This window comes from Sceloporus undulatus, chromosome 2 (assembly GCF_019175285.1).
Source record: "Sceloporus undulatus isolate JIND9_A2432 ecotype Alabama chromosome 2, SceUnd_v1.1, whole genome shotgun sequence".
NCBI lineage: Eukaryota > Metazoa > Chordata > Lepidosauria > Squamata > Phrynosomatidae > Sceloporus > Sceloporus undulatus.
In genome coordinates, this window is record NC_056523.1 from 32,043,971 (window position 1) to 32,064,879 (window position 20,909).

The following is a 20,909-nucleotide window of genomic DNA, read 5'->3' on the forward strand; positions in this document are numbered from 1 at the left end:
GAAGAAGAAGAAGAAGAAGAAGAAGAAGAAGAAGAAGAAGAAGAAGAAGAAAGAAAGAAAGCCAGTGTATTCTCCTTCAGAGCATAAAAGGAGAAAGCACAGAAGCCTTTGGGGAAAGCAAAACACTCAAGACTGCATTATTTAGAAACATCTCCCCAGCACCATCACTAAAGGACTGCTGAAATACTCCAACAAACTGTGTTTCCTGCTGCTCACCTGGCTATGTGATCTTTAGGAGACCAATAAAACCCCAGCTGAAGTCTGATAAGTATCTGAAACATGCTCACACCCTCCATTGCCTGGCAATTTTCTTTTCACAGAAACCACCTTCCCCTTTGACAAACACTCTAACCACAACCTCACTGATACCTCCACAGGACCAACAAAGAAGCACAACCTCAGAAGAAACACCCCCATAAACACAGCACTCAAAAAGGAGAAAAATAGTTTGGTTTGCCAGTGTCAGTAGGATGTTTCAGCATCTCTCACATCCAAGACAACTACCATACTGTGGCTTACTTTGTCTGGGAAATGCCAACCCAGCCTCTTCCAGAGCCGAAATAGAGCTTCCTTCAAAAAAAGAAAAAAGAAAAGAATGGTTTGAAGTTAAAGGCTTTCATGGCCAGCATCCATAGTTTTTTGTGAGTTTTTTGGGCTATGTGGCCATGTTCTAGAAGAGTTTCTTCATGATGTTTCGCCAGCATCTGTGGCTGGAAGAGAAACCCACAAAAAATAAAAGAATGATTTATTGTTAGCATACACCATAACACACTCCAATTCACAAAGGTTTATGGCACATTAGGTTTACTCTAAAGGCACCAGATACCATCTGATCTTGGCCACCCCTGGTTAGTACAGTGGGCCCTTGATATCCACTGGGATTTGGTTCAGGAATACAAAAATCCATGGACATTCAAATCCCATTAAATAACATGGCACTGTAAAATTGTTTTCCTGATATAAAATGGCAAAGGCAAGGTATGCTTTTTGGAATGCATATTTTTTGGGAATATTTTCAAGCCATGGATGGATAAAGGATCCATGATAAAGAGGTCCAACTGTACTTGGATGGGAGACAGGAAACAAATACGAGGTGTTGTAGGCTCTATTTCAGTGTTCCTTGACTAAGAAAACCAGCATGGCATAGTGGTTTGAGTGCCGGACTGTGACTCTGGAGACCAGGGTTTGATTCTCCATGCAGCCATGAAACCTGCTGGATGACCTTGGGCAAATCACACTCTCTCAGCCTCAGGGGAAGGCAATGGAAAATCTCTGAACAAATCTTGGCAAGAAAACCCCTTACGCTGGCCACCACAAATTGGTGATGGCTTGAAGGTGTACAACAAGTAAATCCTATGAAATTCAAGGGGTCAGCATGAGTAGACAGGCAACTTCAAGGCACACACACACTTGTTTAAGATCTCGCAGAACTTTTTGCTATTTCTGCTGCAACTTCTTTACAACTCTTATGATCCTGTGATTAACTTCTTACTCTTCATGGCTAATGCTCTAGAAAATGGAAGCAACTGAACCTGTTCCACTGAATTTGTCCTGGTTCCTTTCTGAATGTCTGACACACACAATGACATAATACTATGGAACCACCTCATACCTCTGGACAGGAATCAACCAATCCATACAGGGGACACCACCATTATTTGGTTTTTCTTCAAGGAAAGAGAACAGTTTGTGTAGGTCTGAGGTTTCAAGGATATATGCTATTTTCACAACTATTATAAAATGTAATGATATATTCCATTTTCTTTTTATTCTTAGTGTAACAAAGCAAGTTGCATTGGGAGTTTCAGAAGTAAACTACACCAACATGCCCCTAGGGATAGAGCAGATTAGAAATTAAACTGCGTCTCATTGGTGGCGCACTTCAACTCCGTTACACTCTGCTGAACAGAAACTCTGTAGCAGGTTGAGTCTCCCTTATCCGAAACGCTTGGGGCCAGAAGTGTTTTGGAGTTTGGCGTTTGTCAGATTTTTAATATTTGCATATTCATTGATGTTTCATATACACCTTATACACATTGCCTGGAGGTAATTTTATAAATAATACTTTTAATAATTTTGTACATTCAGCAAAGTTTGTATACACTGAACCAACAGAAAGCACAGGTGTCACTATCTCAGCCACCCACGTGGACAATTTTAGAGTATTTTGGATTTCATAATTCCAGATAAGGAATTATTCAACTTGTACAGAGCTGAACAGGCTTCGTGAAATCCTGCAAACTAGATCCTGAGTCCCAATTTCTCACCTGTGAGGAACAACCTGAAACAAACTGTGATGAAGTTCACAGAGATATGCACCTTAAAGATCCAGCAGATTCATAACAGGAGTCTCATGATCCACACAACACAGGTTTGTAAGACAGAACAAAAAGAAGGGTTAAATATGATGAATCAGAATCCCTACTCTGAACATGCCTGGAGTGCCTCAACAACGAGTATCCAGACTCCCAATTAGATGCCCATGCTAAGCCAAGGAGGCAAAGACACCAAAGTTGATTTTGCTGGGTTCGCATCTTTTGAGATCACTTGGCCGGCCTCAAAAAAACCCAGACCCCACAGCTAGGGAGCATCTACATTGTGGAAATAATGCAGTCTGACACCACTTTAGGTGCTGTAGCTCCATCCTATGGAACCCTGGGATTTGTAGTTTTACAAGACCTTTAGCAAAGGAAAGCAATGCCCTATGACAATTGAATTAGGGAGCTGGGTATTTTAGCCTGAAAAAGAGAAGGTTAAGAGGGGATTATGATAGCCCTGTTTAAATATTTGAAGGGATATCATACTGAAGATGGAGCAAGTTTTTTTCTTCTGCAGCTCCAGAGAACAGGACCTGGAGCAATCAATTCAAACTACAGGAAAAGAGCTTCCAGATCAACATTAGGAAGAACTTTCTGACAGTAAGAGCAGTTTGACAGTGGAACACACTCCCTGGGAGAGTGATGGAGTCTCCTTTGGATGCTTTTAAACAGAGGTTGGATGGCTATCTTTTGGGAGTGTTTTAATTGTGTCCTCCTGCATGGCAGGGGGTTGGACTGGATGGCCCTTGAGGTCTCTTCCAGCTCTAAGATTCAATGATTCTAGGGCTCTCCTTGGCAATGTTGTGAACACTGGCCAGTCAGGGGCTAGTCATAAATAGAAGCAGGACAAGAGATTCCATCTCTGATCTGCCTAGGAGTGCTGATGTCTCCTGCTTTGGAGGTCTTTAAACAGAGGCAAGATGGCCATCTGTCAGGGGTGCTTTCACTGTGCCTTCCTGCATGGCAGGGGGTTGGACTGGGTGGCTCTTGGGGTCTCTTCCAACTTTTCTAGGATTCTATGAAAGAATGCTGGTGCCCCACAAAAGTGAGAATCCCTGCATCCTGGAGGATGGTGCCTGGGCAGATAAAGTGGTGTCAAAGTTGCGCTGTTTCTGCAGTGTAGAGGCACCTCTGGTCCCAGGAGGAGAAAGTCTCCCCGCCGCATCAATGCGGATGGAGAGGAGGGACTTCCAGCCAAAAAGAAAAGAAGCCTGAAGCTGAGAGCCAAGCAGCTGAGCCCTGCCTGTCCTGCCTGAGGAGGAGAAAGGGAAAGAAGAGAAGGGGCTGAGCATCCTTTGCAGCTCTTGAGGCAAACCCGCAGCCCAAGAACCTGCCATGCCTGAGCAGGGTGACCAGAGATCCTTCTCCTTTTCCTGGACAAGTCCTCCATTTCCACATTCTGTCCAGGAGGCATTCCAAAAAGTCCTCCATTTCCAACAAGCCTAAGGTGCATTAATTTATATTTCTATATGAGTGTTTTTAGCTTTAATTTGGTACCATGCACTCCCTCCCTTTTTTCCTTGAGCGCCCTCCATTTTTCAGTGCCTTGTCCTCCTTGTTGGCTTAGGACCTCTAGCTCTCCTGCGGCTGAGGGAAAAAAGCCTCACCTCCACGGTCACACCTGTGTCCTACACACAACACACACACACACACCTCAAAACCCCTCACCCACTGTGTGGTTGTGATGCTGGTTGTTGCGCTCCTCCCACACATAGGGTTGCCATGTTGAAAACTGAAGAAGACACCTGTACATTTAATAGGTAGAATTCAAAAACCTAGCTGTGTTAGTCTGTGGAATCAGTCTGTGGAGAGATCTTGGAGCACCTTTGGGACTCACTGAAAGAAAGAAGTTGGCAGCGTGAGCTTTTGGAGACTTCAGTCTACTTCCTCAGATGCAGGAGATGAACTTTCAGCAGGAATTGTTTGTCCTCTTCTCCACAACCATTAAAAGTACAAGAGCCCTCATAGGTTTTCAGTATGGCAACCCTACCCACACATAACTCCCACATACACACACCCCACAGCCCCAGACCCTCTGTTGCAGCTGTGGTGATGGTTGCTGTGGTTGTCCCACACGCCCAAAGCCCCTCACCCACTGTGCTTAGAGGTGTGGTGTTGGTTGTTGCAGTTGTCCCACACACAACAAAGTCCCTCAACCATTAAAAGTATAGGAGTCTTCATGGGTTTTCAGTATGGCAACCCTACCCACACATAACCCCCCCACACACACACACACACACACCACAGCCCTGCACCCACGGTTGTGGTTGTCCCAGATACAACACACATCCACAATCTTGCACAATCTTGACTCAAGGTGTCCCATCCTCCCCTTTGTGATTGCGGTGCTGGTTGTTGCAGTTGTCCCATACACAACACAAGCACACCCCACAGGCCCCTAACCCCTAAAAGTACAAGAGCCCTCATGAGTTTTCAGTATGGCAACCCTCCCCACATATAATCCACACAGACACACACCCAGAGCCATCACCCACTGTTATGGCTGTGGTGTTGTTTGCTGCAGTTGTCCTACACACAACATAAATACATCCCAAAGCCCCTCCACCCTTAAAAGCACAGGAGCCCTAGTGGGCTTTCAACATGGCAACCCTACCAACACACAAGCCCCCTGGGGCTGTGGCTGTGGCTTCCTGACCTTGTCGGACGGCCTTGAAGAGGACGGGGTCCTTGCAGCTGCGGAGGACGGCCAGGACGTCGTAGCGGGGCAAGCCGGAGACGCGGACGCCCTGCACCTCCAGGAGCAGCTCCCCTTGGCCCAGGGAGCCCTCTCCTCCTCCTCCTCCTCCGGGGCTCTCCCCGTCCTCCTGCTCCCCCTCGGCGGGCCCGACGTAAGGGAACTCCCCGAACTCGGCTCCCCCGAGGATGGCCACCGCCAGCCGGCCCTCGGCGTCCCGGCTCAGGGCGCACTGGTGCACCTTGGCCGTCCAGTGGTGCTTCTTCTGGAGCACCCGCGACATGGCGCTCCCTCCAAAGAGAACGAAACCCAGGGGAAAGGGGACCCCGAAGAAAAGCAGAGGCAGCCCAGGGGCCTCCCGCGCCGACTTCTCCCAGGCGCCGCTCCTCAAGCCATCCTTAGAGGGAACACTTGGCCCGGCGCCTCCTGCCCGGCGCCTCCGACCACGAAGAGGACGAGGAGAAGGAGGAGGACCCAGGGCTCCCCATCGCCGGGAACCGAGCCTGGCCCCCGCCGCCCTCCCCGGGATTCCCCTCGGCCGCCTCCTCCGATTACTCTCTTTCTTTCCCCCTCTTTGATCTTCCTCCTCCTCCTTTCTCCTTCTTCTACCTTTCCCCTCCTCCTCCTCTTCTTCCTCCTCCCGCTTTTTCTTCTTTTCCTCCCTCTTCTTCTATCTCCTTCTTTTCTCTCCTCCTTCCACCACTCTTCCTCCTCCTCCTCCTCTCGCTTTTTCTCCTTTTCCTTCTTCTTCTTCTACCTTTCTCCTCCTCCTCCTCCTTCTATCTCCTTCTTTCTCTTCCTCCTCCTTCTTTCTCCTTCTACTACTCTTCTCCTCTTCCTCCCCTTTCTTCCTCTCTCTCTCCTGTCTCTCTTTCTCCTCTTCTCTTTCTTCTAGCTCTCTCTCCTTGTTAAGTAACCCTCCTTCCCTTCCCTTCCCTTCCCTTCCCTTCCCTTCTCTCTCCTCTCCTCTCAGGGATGGAAGCCTCTGCTCCCTCTCTTCCCTGCCGTCCCACCTGGGAACAAGCGAGCCCTGGCTCTATTTTCTCCAAAACAAACCCACCCAGGCTCCCAACTCCCGCCTCCTGGGCTCTTCTTTGGGCCTCTTCGCTCTCTCTCTCCCTTTCCCTCCTGATCCCTCACTTTTGGCTCCCTCCCTCCCGAGCGCGGCTCCTTTAAGCCACTACAAAGCCGACGCTTGTTTTGTTACACTGCGCTCAATCGCGCGGGGCTCTCTTCCCCCCCCCCCCCCAACAAAGCCCCCAGGGGCCCCCCCCCCCGCCCCCCCCCCCCCCCCCCCCCCCCCCCCCCCCCCCCCCCCCCCCCCCAACTCTTCCTCCCTCTTCCTCTTCCTTGTTGCTGAAGCCACTGCTGCTGCCCTTCCTTCACAGGCTCAGTGTGCCCTGAACCAGAAACTAGGCTGGACAGATGTTTCTGATTTGTTCAGGAGTGTATGAGGGAGGAGGGGGGTTGCTTTGTTTCTTGCTTTCCACAGCCTGGCCCCTTTGCTGCTAGGGCGGTTGTGGTTGTGGTTGTGGTTGTGGTGTGCCACTTATGGCCACTCTCTCAGGTGAACCTACCTGTCCTAGGTTGCATCCACACTGGAGAAATAACCTGGTTTGGCACCTTCCGCTTGGGCCCCACAACAAACTCCCAACTCCCAGATTTCCATAGCCTTGAGCCAGACAACAAGTTAAAGCGGTGCCAAACTGGATTATTTCTCCAGTGTGGAGCCAGCCCTAGAGTTCAAAGACCTACTATCCTTGTTAACACTATAAAAACCAACATTGTAGCACCTCTGAGAGGAACTGGGAGGAAGGTGTTGGCAGCCTGAGCTTTCCTAGGCTTGAGCCTACTTCCTCAGAGGCGTTTTTTGAGGAACCAAAATACACCTTGTACATATTGCAAGGTCTAAAGTTTACATGATACACATTGCACAGCTCCCAAGGGTTTCTTTGTCAGACAAAGGTGTTGAAGTTTACATGATGCACATCACAAGATTTCGCAGCTCCACAGGCTCCTTCATCACAAAAAGGAGCTAAAGTTTACATCTTACAGGTTGCAAGCTTTTGCAGGTCCACAGGCTTCTTTGTCGGGCAAACATCAACAACAACAATACATAGATTAGCATGGAGATCACTCCTCCCAAGCCAGGGTCACACAGTGTATATGTGTGTGTGTATGTGTGTGTATATACACACACACACACACCCAACTCTCTTCCAGGTCAGCATTTTCTGAAGATGAGGAATGAAACATGAGGAATAAACTCTCCTAGCACATGGTCACATAGTCCAAAAACCCACAAGAAACTATAGATGCCGGCCATGAAAGCCTTCAACTTCACAAAGGTATTAAAGTTTACACATTGCAAGCTTTCACAGCTCCACAGGCTTCTTTGTCAGGCAAAGGCATTAACGTTTATATGATACACATTGCAGGCTTTCAAAGCTCCACTGGCATTGGAAGAAATAGACTCAATCCCACCAAAGCTCATGCTGCCAATTTCTTTCTCAGTTACTCTCAAAGGTACTGCAAGATTTTATTAGTATTATTATTAAAGTTTATTTATATCGTGCCATATGTTTACATGGCACTTTACATAACGAGCGATCGTAATCCGCATAAAGGCCTGCCTGCAGCGTACAGTCTTAAGAGTGAAAAGCGGGCGATTATAAAATCTTTTATTAAAAAATTATAAAAGATCTCTTTACATACTGTCTGTCAAAGGACAGGGATACCTTTATGGGGCCAACCAAATTTGCACAATATACATGTTGCAAGCCTTCAAACGCCACTGGCTTCTGCATCAGGCAAAGGTGTTCAAAAAAGTTTTAGCTCCTTTGCCTGATGAAGAAGCCTGTGGAGCTTCATAAGTTTGCAACATGTATAATGTGCATTTTGATTGGTCCAATAAAGGTGTCACTGTTATGTGGGTTTGGATGATGCCGTGCTTTGCTATACGGCCAATATGGTTACACTAGATATGTTTTCTGGATGTGAAGATACTGCATTTTAGCTGCCACAGGGGAATCAAAGAGAGAGCCAAACCACTGGGACTTTACTATTTGAGGTTTCTACTTTGAAAAAAAGTAAAACAATTTTTCCCCTTTTAAATCGAGACTGCATTGGCATGTTTTACTTTAACAACACCTAAAAGTTTTCCTGACGCAAAAACAGGGAGGCTTCCTGAGAAGAGACCAAAACACGTGGCAGAAATAATCCAGTTTGAGACTGCTTTAACTGCCCTGACTCAAAGCTAAGGAATTCTGGGAACTGTCATTTTTGTGAGACATTTAGCCTTCTCTGTCAGAGCTCTCTGGTGCCACAACAAACTACAATTCCCAGGATGCCCTAGTACTGAGCCAGGGCAGTTAAAGTGGTCTCAGAGTGGGTTATTTCTGCAGTGTGTTTTGGACCAAAGTCAGTGTTCTCTTCTTAACAAAGGGGCTTCACAAAGGATTTGAGACAAACTGGATCTCGAAGGCAGTAGTTTTTTTGTCTTGCTAATGGAACTGAAAGTTTATTTTCCTGGACTAAACTTTCCAGCACCCACATGGCCAGAAAGAAAAGGGGGCCCACCTGCATGAATACCCAGCCAAACCACATGAATCAGCTTCTTGACCAAATTCTGAGATATGACTCACATCATCACTTCCCCCTCTTTCTTTCTCCTGTATGATGTTTAGCACCTTTCCCTGATGAAGAAGCCAGTGGAGGTTTTTGTGGGTTTTTCGGGCTAATGTGGCCATATTCTAGAAGATTTTCTTCCTGATGTTTTGCCAGCATCTGTGGCTGGCATCTCTGAAGATGCCACCATAGCTTGAAAATCCCACAAAAAAATTATGGATGCCAGCCATGAAAGCCTTCGACTTCACAAGCCAGTGGAGCTTGGAATGCTTACAGCATGCTTTTTGTACATTTTGGTTGGCCCTATAATTCTTACTAGTATTGGTATATTTATTTGTACCCCACTTTCCCCAAAAAATTGGGATTCAACGTGGCCCTATAAAAGTATCACGGTTTTGTGGCTGTTGGCTAATAGTGTACTTTGCTATATAGCCAACATGACTACACCATGATATGTTTTTTATCACAGGGTTTTCTTGTTGTTCTTGTCTGCCCCCAAGTCATTTTTTACTTCTGGCAACCCTAAAGTGAACCCATCATAAGGTTTTCTTGGCAAGTTTCTTCAGAGAGGATTTGCCATTGCCATCCTTGCCCAGGGTCAGTAACCCAGTGGGTCTCCATGTCCGAGTCAGGATTTGAATCCTGGTCTCCAGAGTTGTAGTACAGTGCTCAAACCACCAGAAACTAGGCTGGCCGGAGGATGGTGTCTACTTTGTTTCTAAATGCTGGCCCTTAGGTCTACCACAAGCCCTTTTACATGAAGGGGTCTCTCTTAATGATTAGCCTAGACCCTCCAACCTGATGTACAATAAAATTGTGTAGAAGGTGTGCTGTTTTACAAGACTTAATTATTCAAGCTCTTTACCTATCTTGGCTGCCTCCCTGCTCCCCATGAAACACAAAGGAAGCAGACTCCCAGTAAACATGAAGAGGATTAGTTACAGGCACACTCCTGATCTACAAAGCAGGCTTAAGCCCTTGAGAAAGAAGTCTCTCCTGCTCCGTTCCATGCACCCTGCTCCCAAGAAGCCACACATAGGATTACAGCAGCCTCCGTTAGCAACAGATTCTGTTCAGATACAGTAAATTTAGGGACGTATTTGCCCAATGCAAAACAGCAGAACTTGGAAAATATACATGTGGAGGCTTGCTGGCTGGAGATTTCCAGAAAGGATAGTCCAAAAAGTGGCTTTGGCAAAACAATTATTGTATATGCAGCACCTGATTGGATTCACTCAGTTCAAATTGAAGGCTGTTGCAAGTTGAGTCTCCTATATACAAAATGCTTGAGACCAGAAGTGTTTTGGATTTTATTTTTATTTCTTGGATTTTGGAATGTCTGTATTCACATATACCAACACGATCAGATATCATAAAGATGGGACCCAAGTCTAAACACAATATGTATATATGTTTCATACACACCTTATACATATAGTCTGAAGATAATTTTATGCAACGCTTTTCATAATTTTGTGCAAGAAACAAAGTTTGTGCACACTAAAACTTTCAGAACACAAAGGTGCCACTATCTCAGACATCCATGGAACAAGTGTTGTTTTTCTTTAGTATTTCTGATTTTGGAAATCAAAGGGGGACTCAGTCTATAGTATGCTGTACTGTGTGGCTAAATATTCTAAAGGCACCAGATCCTGTTTAATCTTAGAAGCTAAGCAGGGTCAGCTCTGGTTAGTATTTCGGTGGGACACCACCAATGAATACCAAATGCTGTAAGCTACATTTCATAGGTAGGAACTAACAAAACCACCTCTGACTATTTGTTGCCTAAGAAAACCCTATGAAACTCATGGGGTCACCATGAGTCAACAAACAAGTTAAAGGCACAGAGTTTAATGTGGTATTTATTAAGTCTACTGGGAGCAGGGCAAGAGATGAGATCGGTTCCTGTACAAGTCCATGGCAAAAGTTCAATTACTTTTAATGAAGAACAGTTACCATCTTCGGCCCAAGTCAACAAACATTGGCACACCTTTGCACATACCTCTCCTATCAGATGAGCAGGAACTGGTTGTTGGGTGGAGTGAATTAGAGCCTGGATTAAACCCCACCCTATAGGTCAGGACTGAGAAACCTGTGGTTTTCTGAATGGCTATCTGGAGCTCATATTAGCCCCAAAGCCTGGCCAATGTTTGCTTCATCTACATCTGGAAGGTGACACCAGTCCCTATGATTCCATGCACAGTCTTTAAAACCCAGTCATCATAGCAACAAGAGGGGGGGGGGGGGGTTGGACACATCTCCCAGTATACTAAAGTAATTTGCAGGCAAAAGTCTGTTTCCACATTACATCACCATTTATTATTTTAAAAATTACTCCCCAACAGGAGAAATACTCCATCCCATGCTCCAGTTAACATCATGGGGGATGATCATGCTTCCTTACATCACTGGCTCCCTGGTCATGGTGCCATCTGGATCTTCTTCCACTGGCTTATTGGGTGGGCACCAATTTATATGCCCACTCAATTTTTCATCACAGAAAGGGGACTCAGAGTTGAGTTGGGATGACCAATGAGGGGGGATTCAGACAGATTAGGACAGAAGTTATCCTCCCTTGCCCTAAAATCTACCGTACATTTCTCTATGACTACATTGGGTATGTCTTTTGGTGTACCAAAATACCCAAGAATTTAGATCTTCTGGAAGGGCTTTCCTCTGGGTTCCACCTGTGGAAGCAGTACTCTGTGTGAGAACATGAGAGAGGACCTTTTTACCTGTGGCACTCCAGTTGTGGAATGCCCTCCCTTTGGAGACCTGAATGGTGCCATTTTGGTGCCAAGTTAAATTATGATTTTTTGTTTTTGTATCACCTCCCAGCCCACAAGGGCTCTGGAGGCAATGAATAAGTAAAAACAATTAAAATGGTCCAAAGATTAAATTTAAAAGAAACATGTAAAAGCTCTTTAAAAACTTTTCAAATGTTCCTAAAATACAATTTTAAAATGTTTAAAACAGAGCAATATCAATCACGAGGTCATGAGGAACAGCACTGCCTGGGCTGCTCAAAAGAGATGGCATATTCACACATGTAAATCTTGTGTCCTTTTGTCTCCTTTGAGACTGGACCTCATATTTCAGGTGTCTGTTTTTTTGGATAGAATTCAGCAGCTTGGATAGCCCTTAAAAGGTCGTACTAAAGCCCAGAGTTGATTAACTGCCCCCCCCCCCCCAGTTCCAGGCACCATTGGACACCTCTGGAATACATGCTTTATATGCGGAAGGTCCTAAATTCAGCCCTGGCAATAGCCAGCCAGCCACTCCCCTCTTTTTCCACAGGGGTTTATCCACCTGTGACACCAGATCGGCCATGTGCCAGGAGTCAGGAAGCTGCTCAACTCATAGCAAGTTATAACAGGTGAAAACTCTGTTTTGCCAGATATTTTTGGAATGCAGCTCCCATAATTCTTCATGGTTGGCTGTGCTGGATAGGGCTGGTTGAGCCAAGAAGCATCTGTTGTTGTTGTTGTTGTTGTTGTTGTTGTTGTTGTTGTTGTGTGCTTTCAAGTCATTTCCAACTAACGGTGACCCTATGGGAACCTAAAATGGGATTTTCTTGGCAAGATTTGTTCCATGGAGGTTTGCCAATGCCTTCCCCTGAGGCTGAGAGAGTGTGCCTTAGGTCCAGAACTATCTCGAAGGATACAATTACCCACTCTTGTGTTATGGTTCCAGGCTGTCTATGACTTGTAGAACTACAAGGGCTAAGCAGTCATGGCAGTGCCACTGTTGCATAAGCCCATGAGTGTACAAGGGGGAAAGGCAGGGACAGCCATCTGCCCATACACACACACACACTTTGCTGGTGAGTAAATTGACCCAGCAGATGCAGCTAAGCCCCCTCATTCAGAACACAGGATGGAGAGACCCTGGGAACTGCAGTTGCTCCACCCAGTGATGTCACTAGGGTTGGTGTCACCCAGTGTGATAACTCATGGTGTCACACACACACCATTGACCTCCTCCCATTTCACACCATACAGAATCCTTAGTGCTAATATTGTTCATAAATCATAATTCCTATATATCACTGAATGTAATGCTAATAGTTGTGACATAAACAACTAGCAAAATTAAAAGTGTAGATTTAAATTATAATATCATATGCACAGCCTAACTGTATTTACACATACATAGTGAAGATTTGGCTAAAATGTGATTTTTTAAAGAAAAAATTAAAATATATTTTTTAAAAAATCAAAAAACATTTGTTAAAATTTTAAAAATTTTAAATTTTAAATTTAAAAAAATTCTGGGGCCTCTCCATTCTCTTCCCACTGAGCTTAACCCCACTTCCACCATCTCTTAAAGCATTTTAAAAGGAAGCAGATGAATGCCACAATCCATTTCTGCCAAAAGGTAGGTTTTTTGAGAAGCAGTGTGTCACCCCCCCCAGGTTGTCACCTGGTGGGATCTGCACCTCTGCACCCACCTGGTGACACCGCTGTCCCCACCAAATCTACAACTGCGGTGGTTGTAGACATGTTACCTTTCAGAAGTAATGTGTTTCTCTTAACTCTTTATATCTTATCACACACTCTCAGCCTCAGAGGTTAGCAATGACACCCCCCTCCTTTGAAGAAACCTGCAAAGAAAATCCCATGAGACATTTGCCTTAGGGTACACTTGAAGGCACACATCAACAACAAATCTTGATACAAAATCATGCAGCCCTCTCTCCTGTTAACTGCAACTTTATATTGTTGAACTGCAATATTCCCCACTCTACGCTAGCTAGGGTCAGTGGGAGCTGCAGTCCAACAACATCTAAATGGCTAACTGATTGCCACCCATGGGCTAAATTGAATTGAGCTAATGAGATCTATATAAGTGTTTAGCAATTGATTAGCTAAACAATAGGTTTGCAATTAATTAGCTAAGACTGATGGGACTTGCAATCTCACAACATCTGGATGGTCCCACGATTCTCACCTCTGATTCAGCTAACATTGGAGATTACCACACTAGGGTAAAAGCGTTCCCCAATGCGTTCTCATGGGCGCGAGCCTGGAACGTGATGAGGGCCAGAACGCAAGTTTGCTGCACAGCTGCATGCGCCGTTTCCGCCGGGCGTTCCAAAGTGTTCCCAATGTGTTCCCAACGGTCCCGGATGCCAATTTCTGGAAAGGTTCAAAACGTTCCCAAGACAATGGCTTCCCTGGAACTACCTATGGGAAACACATTTGGAACAACATTTGGAACAGCCCGGCGAGCGACGTGCGGCGTTCAGCTGTGTGTAAACCATTGCGTTCTGGCCCCACTAATTCACGTTCAGGCTCTCGCCGTGAGACACGCATTGGGGAAACGCTTTTACCCTCGTGTGGTATATCCATAGTGTTACAAAGTAGCAAATTTGTAACTCATTTCTAACCTTTCATTACTTCATTACTTTATTGGAGGGGGAAGGCAAGGATTGATAAGAGAAAGGCACAAAACTTGGATAATTCCTGTCCCAATTCCGTCAACATTTATTTTTAAAAAGGTAGTTTTCAAAGGCAATAGTGTCACAGTTATCTGTGAAGTAACTGCTGTGTTTAAAAGGCCAGTCACATTTCCCTGAGTTGCTACAGGGGCAGTGGTTCTTACAAAACCCCAAAACATTTTAACCCACCTCCAGACAACTCCAGACATCTTACAGTACGTTGAATACCTCCCCACTCCAAGAAGAAATCACAGTTCATAAAATCAATACCAAATAATTTATCTTGGGGGCAAGGCAACATGTATGTACTTCTTTGTCTCTTCTTTTCACAGGAAGCAGAACAAAGTATAATCTGAATATTTAAAAAAAATCATAAAGGTGCTTTGTGATCAGAGCAAATGTCCTGGTGTGAGAGCTGCCAACAATTACCCAGGCATTCCCAGCTTTTTCTGGGGTTTTCATTGTGGGACTTGTCCGGGACAGAAAGTTCCTTTAAAGAAAAAGAAATTGTAGGATAACTAGAGATTTGCAAAGCCATTTTTCTGTCTGGGGAGAGGAGATGAGGGAGGGTGCAATTTGATGCTGTGCCCTCTCTCTCTATCTCAGAAATAGTAGAAAACAGCCACCTGGGAGGGAAAAAATCCTTCACTGAGCACACACCATCACAATGTTTGGCTTTCGTCCACCTCCCGTCCAGCTTCTTCTCTTTATAAACTGCATTTGAGCTGTAACTGGCACCGATTTGCCTGTTCATTATTTATTGATTTATTGTTTAGGGGCCAAGCGGTGGTTAATAACATTACAAAATGATGGTCCCCTGAGACAATGGTTAAAAAATGGTTCTTTAACAGAAATCTGGGAGGTGGCCGCTGATCCCTCCTGCAACCCTCTGCTCCCTGGTTTTTGGCTTGGTGCAGACACATGCATACCACTTGCTTGCTCATGTGTATACACACAACCAGCATCAGAGAAGGGAAGCATCTAAAGACTTGTCATTAGGACACAACCTGCTCTGGAAACCCCAGAGGCCTGCATTTCATTACTAGACTCATTACAATAGATCCATTGCATCAGTGGGATTCGCAGAAGTATTGACTTAGGGTTGAGAAATGGATTAATTGAAATGCCTTGATTTGGGACTAGCAACTGGATTTAGGCCAGCCTGTCCAGGCATGAATTCAGATGGAAACAGTGGAAATCTCAGCTTCTGTGATCTAATAAGTAAAGAAGCAGAAAAGGGAAACCTCAAAAGCAATTCTGGACACAATCTTAGTAACGGCTGCTGATGCTATGGATTTGCACAGCTTCACAGCCTCAGGGAAACTCTGCCTCGTGTTTCTAGCAAGGAAGCTAGGATTTTCCTTATGGAGAAGGGGTGGATATGTTCCTATGTGACACTGTGTGACCTTTCCTTATATTTTAGAACATACTGAACATGGTTTAGAACTGATCCTAACCAACAGGGATGACCTGGTTAATGGGGGTGCAAGTGGTGGGGTCCTTAGGTGGGAGTTATCATGTTTTCCAGGAGTTTGTGGAGTGCAGTGGAAAGGAGAAGCCAGTCATAGTCAGACACACATTTAGGGGTGCTGACTTCAAAAAAAAACTTAGGAAAACACTGGGGGTGTAGCCAGGATTTTAGGAAGGGGGTCTAGACTAAGTGCCACCATTATAATGGGGCTTGGGTGCTGCAGCGCAGCAGCACACATCATTCATTTTTCTAATGGAAGGGGGGGGGTCCGGACCCCAAGGACCCCCCCCCCCTTGGCTACGTCCCTGGGAGAAGGGAGTTCAGGATGGATGGGAGTTTCTCAAAAGGGAGATACCGAAGGCACAGTCTCAAACCGTTCCAATGAGGAGAAAAAATGGGAGGTGTCTCAAGAAACCAGGTTTGATGACTAAAGAACTTTCAACTGAACTGGGTTTTAAATGGGAGATGTATAAGAAATGGAAAAGGCAGAAATAAATAAAGAGGAATTCAAACAAATAGCTAGCACATGCAGGGGTAAAGTCAGGAAAGCTAAAGTGCAAAATGAGCTCAGGCGTGCTAGAGAGGTTAAGAACAACAAAAAGGACTTTGTGGGGGTATGTCCGTAGTAAAAGGAAGAAGGAAATGGTAGAGCCACTATGTGGAGAAGATGGAGAAATTCTAGCAGGGGACAGAGAAAAGACAAAATTATTCAACACCTTATTTGCCTCAGTCTTCTCACAAAAGGGAAAGGGTGCTCAACCTGAGGATAATGGAGCAGAGGACACAGTAGGAGAAAAGCAACGCTGAATAAGTAAAGAGGCAGTACAGGAATACCCAGTTAATCTAAATGAATTTAAATCTCCAGGACCAGATGAACTACATCCAAGGGTAATAAAAGAATTGGCAAATGTAATCTCAGAGCCATTGGCAATAATTTTTTAGAACTCCTGGAAAACAGGAGAAGTCCCAGTAGACTGGAGGAGGGCAAACATTGTCCCCATCTTAAAAAAGAGGGGGGGAAAGAGGATCCCAACAATTATCACCCAGGGTCACCTGTCAAAGCTGACTTGATGGCAATTAACAATAAGTAAATAATAAGACAATTCTATCTATGGGGATGGATCTGAGGCGATTTGTCAAGAGACTTCACAAAGTGAGGTCCCCTTCCTCAGCCTCTATGGAACCACTAGACCCTGTCCTTGCTCATCAGAGGCCTCCTCATAAATATATCCATATGGGGGCTGGGGCAGGCTCCCAACCATTCTAGCTATGTTAAAAAGAACCCCACCAAAACCCATCCTTTGGGCATACTTGTTTTATGGTGCCACAGACTGCTCATAGTCTTAATTCATCACATCTTAACATGTTGGGAAAAGATTGGAAGAGAAAAAGGAAATGTGTTAGAATGTATGTTTTCAGTTGCAGGAAGGAAGACTGAAAAGTTTTTCTCCAGCTGTTCTGTGTGCCTATGCATAAATTAAATGGCACAAGGGAGAACTTCACCTTATAGTGTTAGGGAGGTATTTACTAGGACTGACACCTGTAGAGCTCCAAAACAAAGAACACATTGTCAAGGATCCAATAGTCCTAACTTGTGGCTCCCAACTGGAGCAGACTCATACATAAACATTGATCTACAATTCAGCAGTTGATTCAGTAACTTTAGTGCCTCAAGGATTAGTAATTGGATTTAGGAAACTGAGAGACCAGAAGTTGTTAATATTAACACCTATTAACAATAACACTTTTATTTACAGTGGACTCTTGCCTTATGCGGGGGATCCATTCCAGATCCCCCCACACACATAAGGCAAATTCTGCCTATGCTCGAGCCCCATTCATCTGAGTGGTGCTCGTGTGCGCGGTGGTGCGGCGGCGCATGTGCGCGCCACAGGCACGCACCCCATTTATCTGAATCTGACACGCCGCCCCTTGCACCCCGTGCACTCCCCGTGGCTTGAGCGCGTGTGCTCAAAGCCACGTATAGCGCGCCCGTGTATAATGCAGGCGTGCTGTATTTACTTAAAATACTTCCATTTTAAAGAGCAGGAGGAAGCCTTGGTGGTGCAGTAGTTAAATGCCTGTACTGCAGCCACTCACTCACAAGCCACAAGGTTGTGAGTTCAATTTCAGCCAGGGGCTTCAAGTTGATTCAGCCTTGCATCCTTCTGAGGTCACTAAAATGGTTACCCATCTTGTTGGGGGCAATTAGCTTACCTTAGAAAGAACTTAAGTGCACTGATAAGGGGTATAGAAATGTACTTGCTATTGGTTGCTATTGCTAACTTCTGGTTTATCTCTGGGTGATATGCAATATACTGGCAAATGTTTCTGACTCCCCTCACCTTTTTAGTAACAAAAAGTTATACTACTGAGGCAACCAGAGTTTCCTAACTTTTTACATGCACCTGGACTCAAGTCTGTCTCAGACAAAAAGCCTGTGATATTTCATTACAAGTACACTTTGCTACAACTAGCTCGCTGCTCAGGAATCCTTATGGAATTCAATTTCAGTTCTAATCTATTTCAGTTTAGCCACCGGCTTGAAAACAGTTAAATATATGCCAACATTTGGGCAACACAGTATACAGAAAACCTACACACACACACACACACACACACACACACACACACACATACCTATACAAGAACTCCAACCATCATTCAGGACAAAAAAGAAGCACAATAAAAACACTAGTAGACCGGGCAAAAAGGGTCTGTGAACCCCACTTCTTGGGAGGTGAATTGAAGCACCTGTATTAGACTCTACAGGCTAATGGTTACTCCAGCTCAAACATTAGAAGAGCTATGAGACCTAAAAAAAATCCATGAGTGAAGACAAACAGCCACCTAAAGGGAAAGTATTTTTACCGTACATCAAAGGAGTTACAGACAGAATAGGGAAACTGGTGAGGGAACACAACCTCCAGACAATGTACCAACCGACCAAGAAAATCCAGCAAATGCTGCACTCAGCAATGGACAGGAGAGACCCTCTCACAGCCACAGGAGTTTACCACATAACGTGCAGCTATGGACAAGTCTACATAGGGACCATCAAACGCAGTGTTCAAACACGAATCAAGGAACATGAGAGACACTGCAGACTGGGTCAGCCAGAAAAGTCAGCAGTTGCAGAACACTTTATAAACCACCCGGGCCATAAATTGCTATTTGGAAATTCTGAAATTCTGGACCATGCCAACAACTATGAGGTCAGAATGCACAGCGAAGCCATTGAAATCCACAAACACCTGGACAACTTCAACAGGAAAGAAGAAACTTTTAAAGTAAACAAAGTTTGGCTACCAGTCCTGAAAAACAAAGTTGCCAAGGGAATGGAAACAGAGCAAATCCAAAAGTTCTAGAATGATTTTTAATTCTCATTCTCTGTGGTGCTAGAAATTTGAGAAGTGAAGGGAAATTGCATTGGTTGTGCGGAATTCTTTTGGGAGACAATGCCCTCATGCCACCTCCACCTCCATGGCTGCACCCCTGCATATGTAATAACCAGGAAGGGGAATTGCCGGAGTATGTTCTTTCATTTTGTATTCTACAAAAGTTTGCCACTTGTTGCTTGTTCTTTTATTGTCCACATTTCTTGGCTGATCTGCCCACTTCTACTGTAAATTGTTGTGGTCACATAGAAAACTGTAGAAATGGAATCCATTCAGATTCTTTTTTTAAAACTCACAAAACAATCTAAACATCAATCACTTGTCATATAAAAGATAGTGCATTACATAATCTTCCAGTTAGGTAAATTATGATTCTTGGAGTCCTAGAAATTCCTTCTCGGTGAATCTTGAGGGTTTTCTTCTTCTCTTCTCCATTCTTCTTTTCTTTTCTCTTCTCTTCATCCCACCTTGATACCTTCTCCTTACACAACTCTTTCCACATCCCTTCTTCTCCCCCATTTACCCAATTTCCATTCATCATTTTTATCCTTCTTACATAATAACATTCTCCTGAATCCATTCAGATTCTAATAAAAATCTGCCAGCAAAAAGGGAAGACAAAACAATGGCCCACAGGCTGGAAAGTTTCACTATATATTCCAATAACCAAGAAATGGGATAGCAGGGATTGTCTGACTGATCAAATGTTTACAAGAAAGGCTTTTACTATATATGGAGAATATATATGGAGTGAGAATGCCACATGTTCAAGATGGGTTAAAAAAGGAAGAGGCAATGGAGATTATATCACAAACATAAGTTGGAAAATAGAACACTCCAAAAATTTCAGGAAAAACTTGCACTTTAATAGGTTACAGCAAAGACTTTGACTATGTACTATAAGAAATTATGGTTTTCTCTAAAAGAAATGGGAGGGCTGCAACATCTGATTGTCCTAGTTAGTAATCTATGCTATGCTATGGACAAGAATCCACTGTCAAGACACAATATAGAGAAATAGAAGGGTTTCCCATTGGCAAGGGCATCCAATAAGGCTGCTTTTTATCACTGCATCTGTTTAATTTTTTGCAGAATATATACAGAAAACATGATTAGATTCAGATGAAGCAGGTGTGAGAATTGAGGGAAAGGAACATAAACAATGTAAGATATGGAGATGATATATCACTTGCAGAAAATAGCAAAGACTGGGAATTACTACTGAGGAAGGTTAAAGAAGAAAAGCCTAGCCTACAGAAGAATATTGAGAAGACAAAAATAATGACCACAGACCATTGACATAACTTTGCATTGGATAGCAAAGACATTAAACTAGTTTGAGATTTCCTATACCTTGGTGTGTGTGTGTGTGTGCGCGCGCGCGCGTATGCAGATGCCTTCAAGTCACCTGTTGACAGAGTTTGAGTTTGTAGTCAGGAAATCAGAAGACTAAGATTGGAAAAGAAGCCATGAAGGAACTAGATAAGGTTCTCCAGTATAGATTTTTTGTTTTTGTTTACCCTTGCTGACAGGAAGAAAATCAGCTCATTTGAACTGTAGTGCTGAACGATAGTTCTACAGATACCATAGACTGCTAAAAAGACAAATAAATGGGTCTTGGAATCTAGCTTGAACTCTCACTAGAAGGAGGATGACTAAACTGAGGCTCTCACATTTTAGCCCTGTGACTCATGGATAAAAATCATAATGCTTGTTATCATGGAAGGCAGTAGGAAAAGAGGAATGCCCCACTACAGGCGGATTGATTAAATTAAGAAAGCCATGATCCTGAGTTTGATAGGCTTGAGAAGGGCAGCTGATGACTTGGAGGTTTCTCATTTGTAGGATCACCATAAGCCAAGGTCCACTTAATGGCAAACTACAGCAGCAACTATAAAGCCAGCAGTGGCAAAACTTCTGTCCAATGAGACATAAATAAGAAAGTAAATGGTTAGTGTTG

The 20,909-nt window shown here is 44.4% G+C and overlaps 1 protein-coding gene across 17 annotated transcripts in view; it reads right to left on the bottom strand.

Annotated features, from left to right (window-relative positions):
- MAGI1 (membrane associated guanylate kinase, WW and PDZ domain containing 1) overlaps window positions 1–5,676 on the bottom strand; it is a 598,529-nt gene extending 592,853 nt beyond the window's left edge. For all 17 annotated transcript variants that reach the window (XM_042453464.1, XM_042453468.1, XM_042453467.1 and 14 more), the window contains exon 1: window positions 4,975–5,676. In XM_042453464.1, coding sequence (XP_042309398.1) covers window positions 4,975–5,296 — 322 coding nt within the window. In that variant the 5' untranslated portion in view covers window positions 5,297–5,676. The remainder of the gene's footprint in view (window positions 1–4,974) is intronic.
- Between the last annotated feature and the right edge of the window lie 15,233 nt (window positions 5,677–20,909).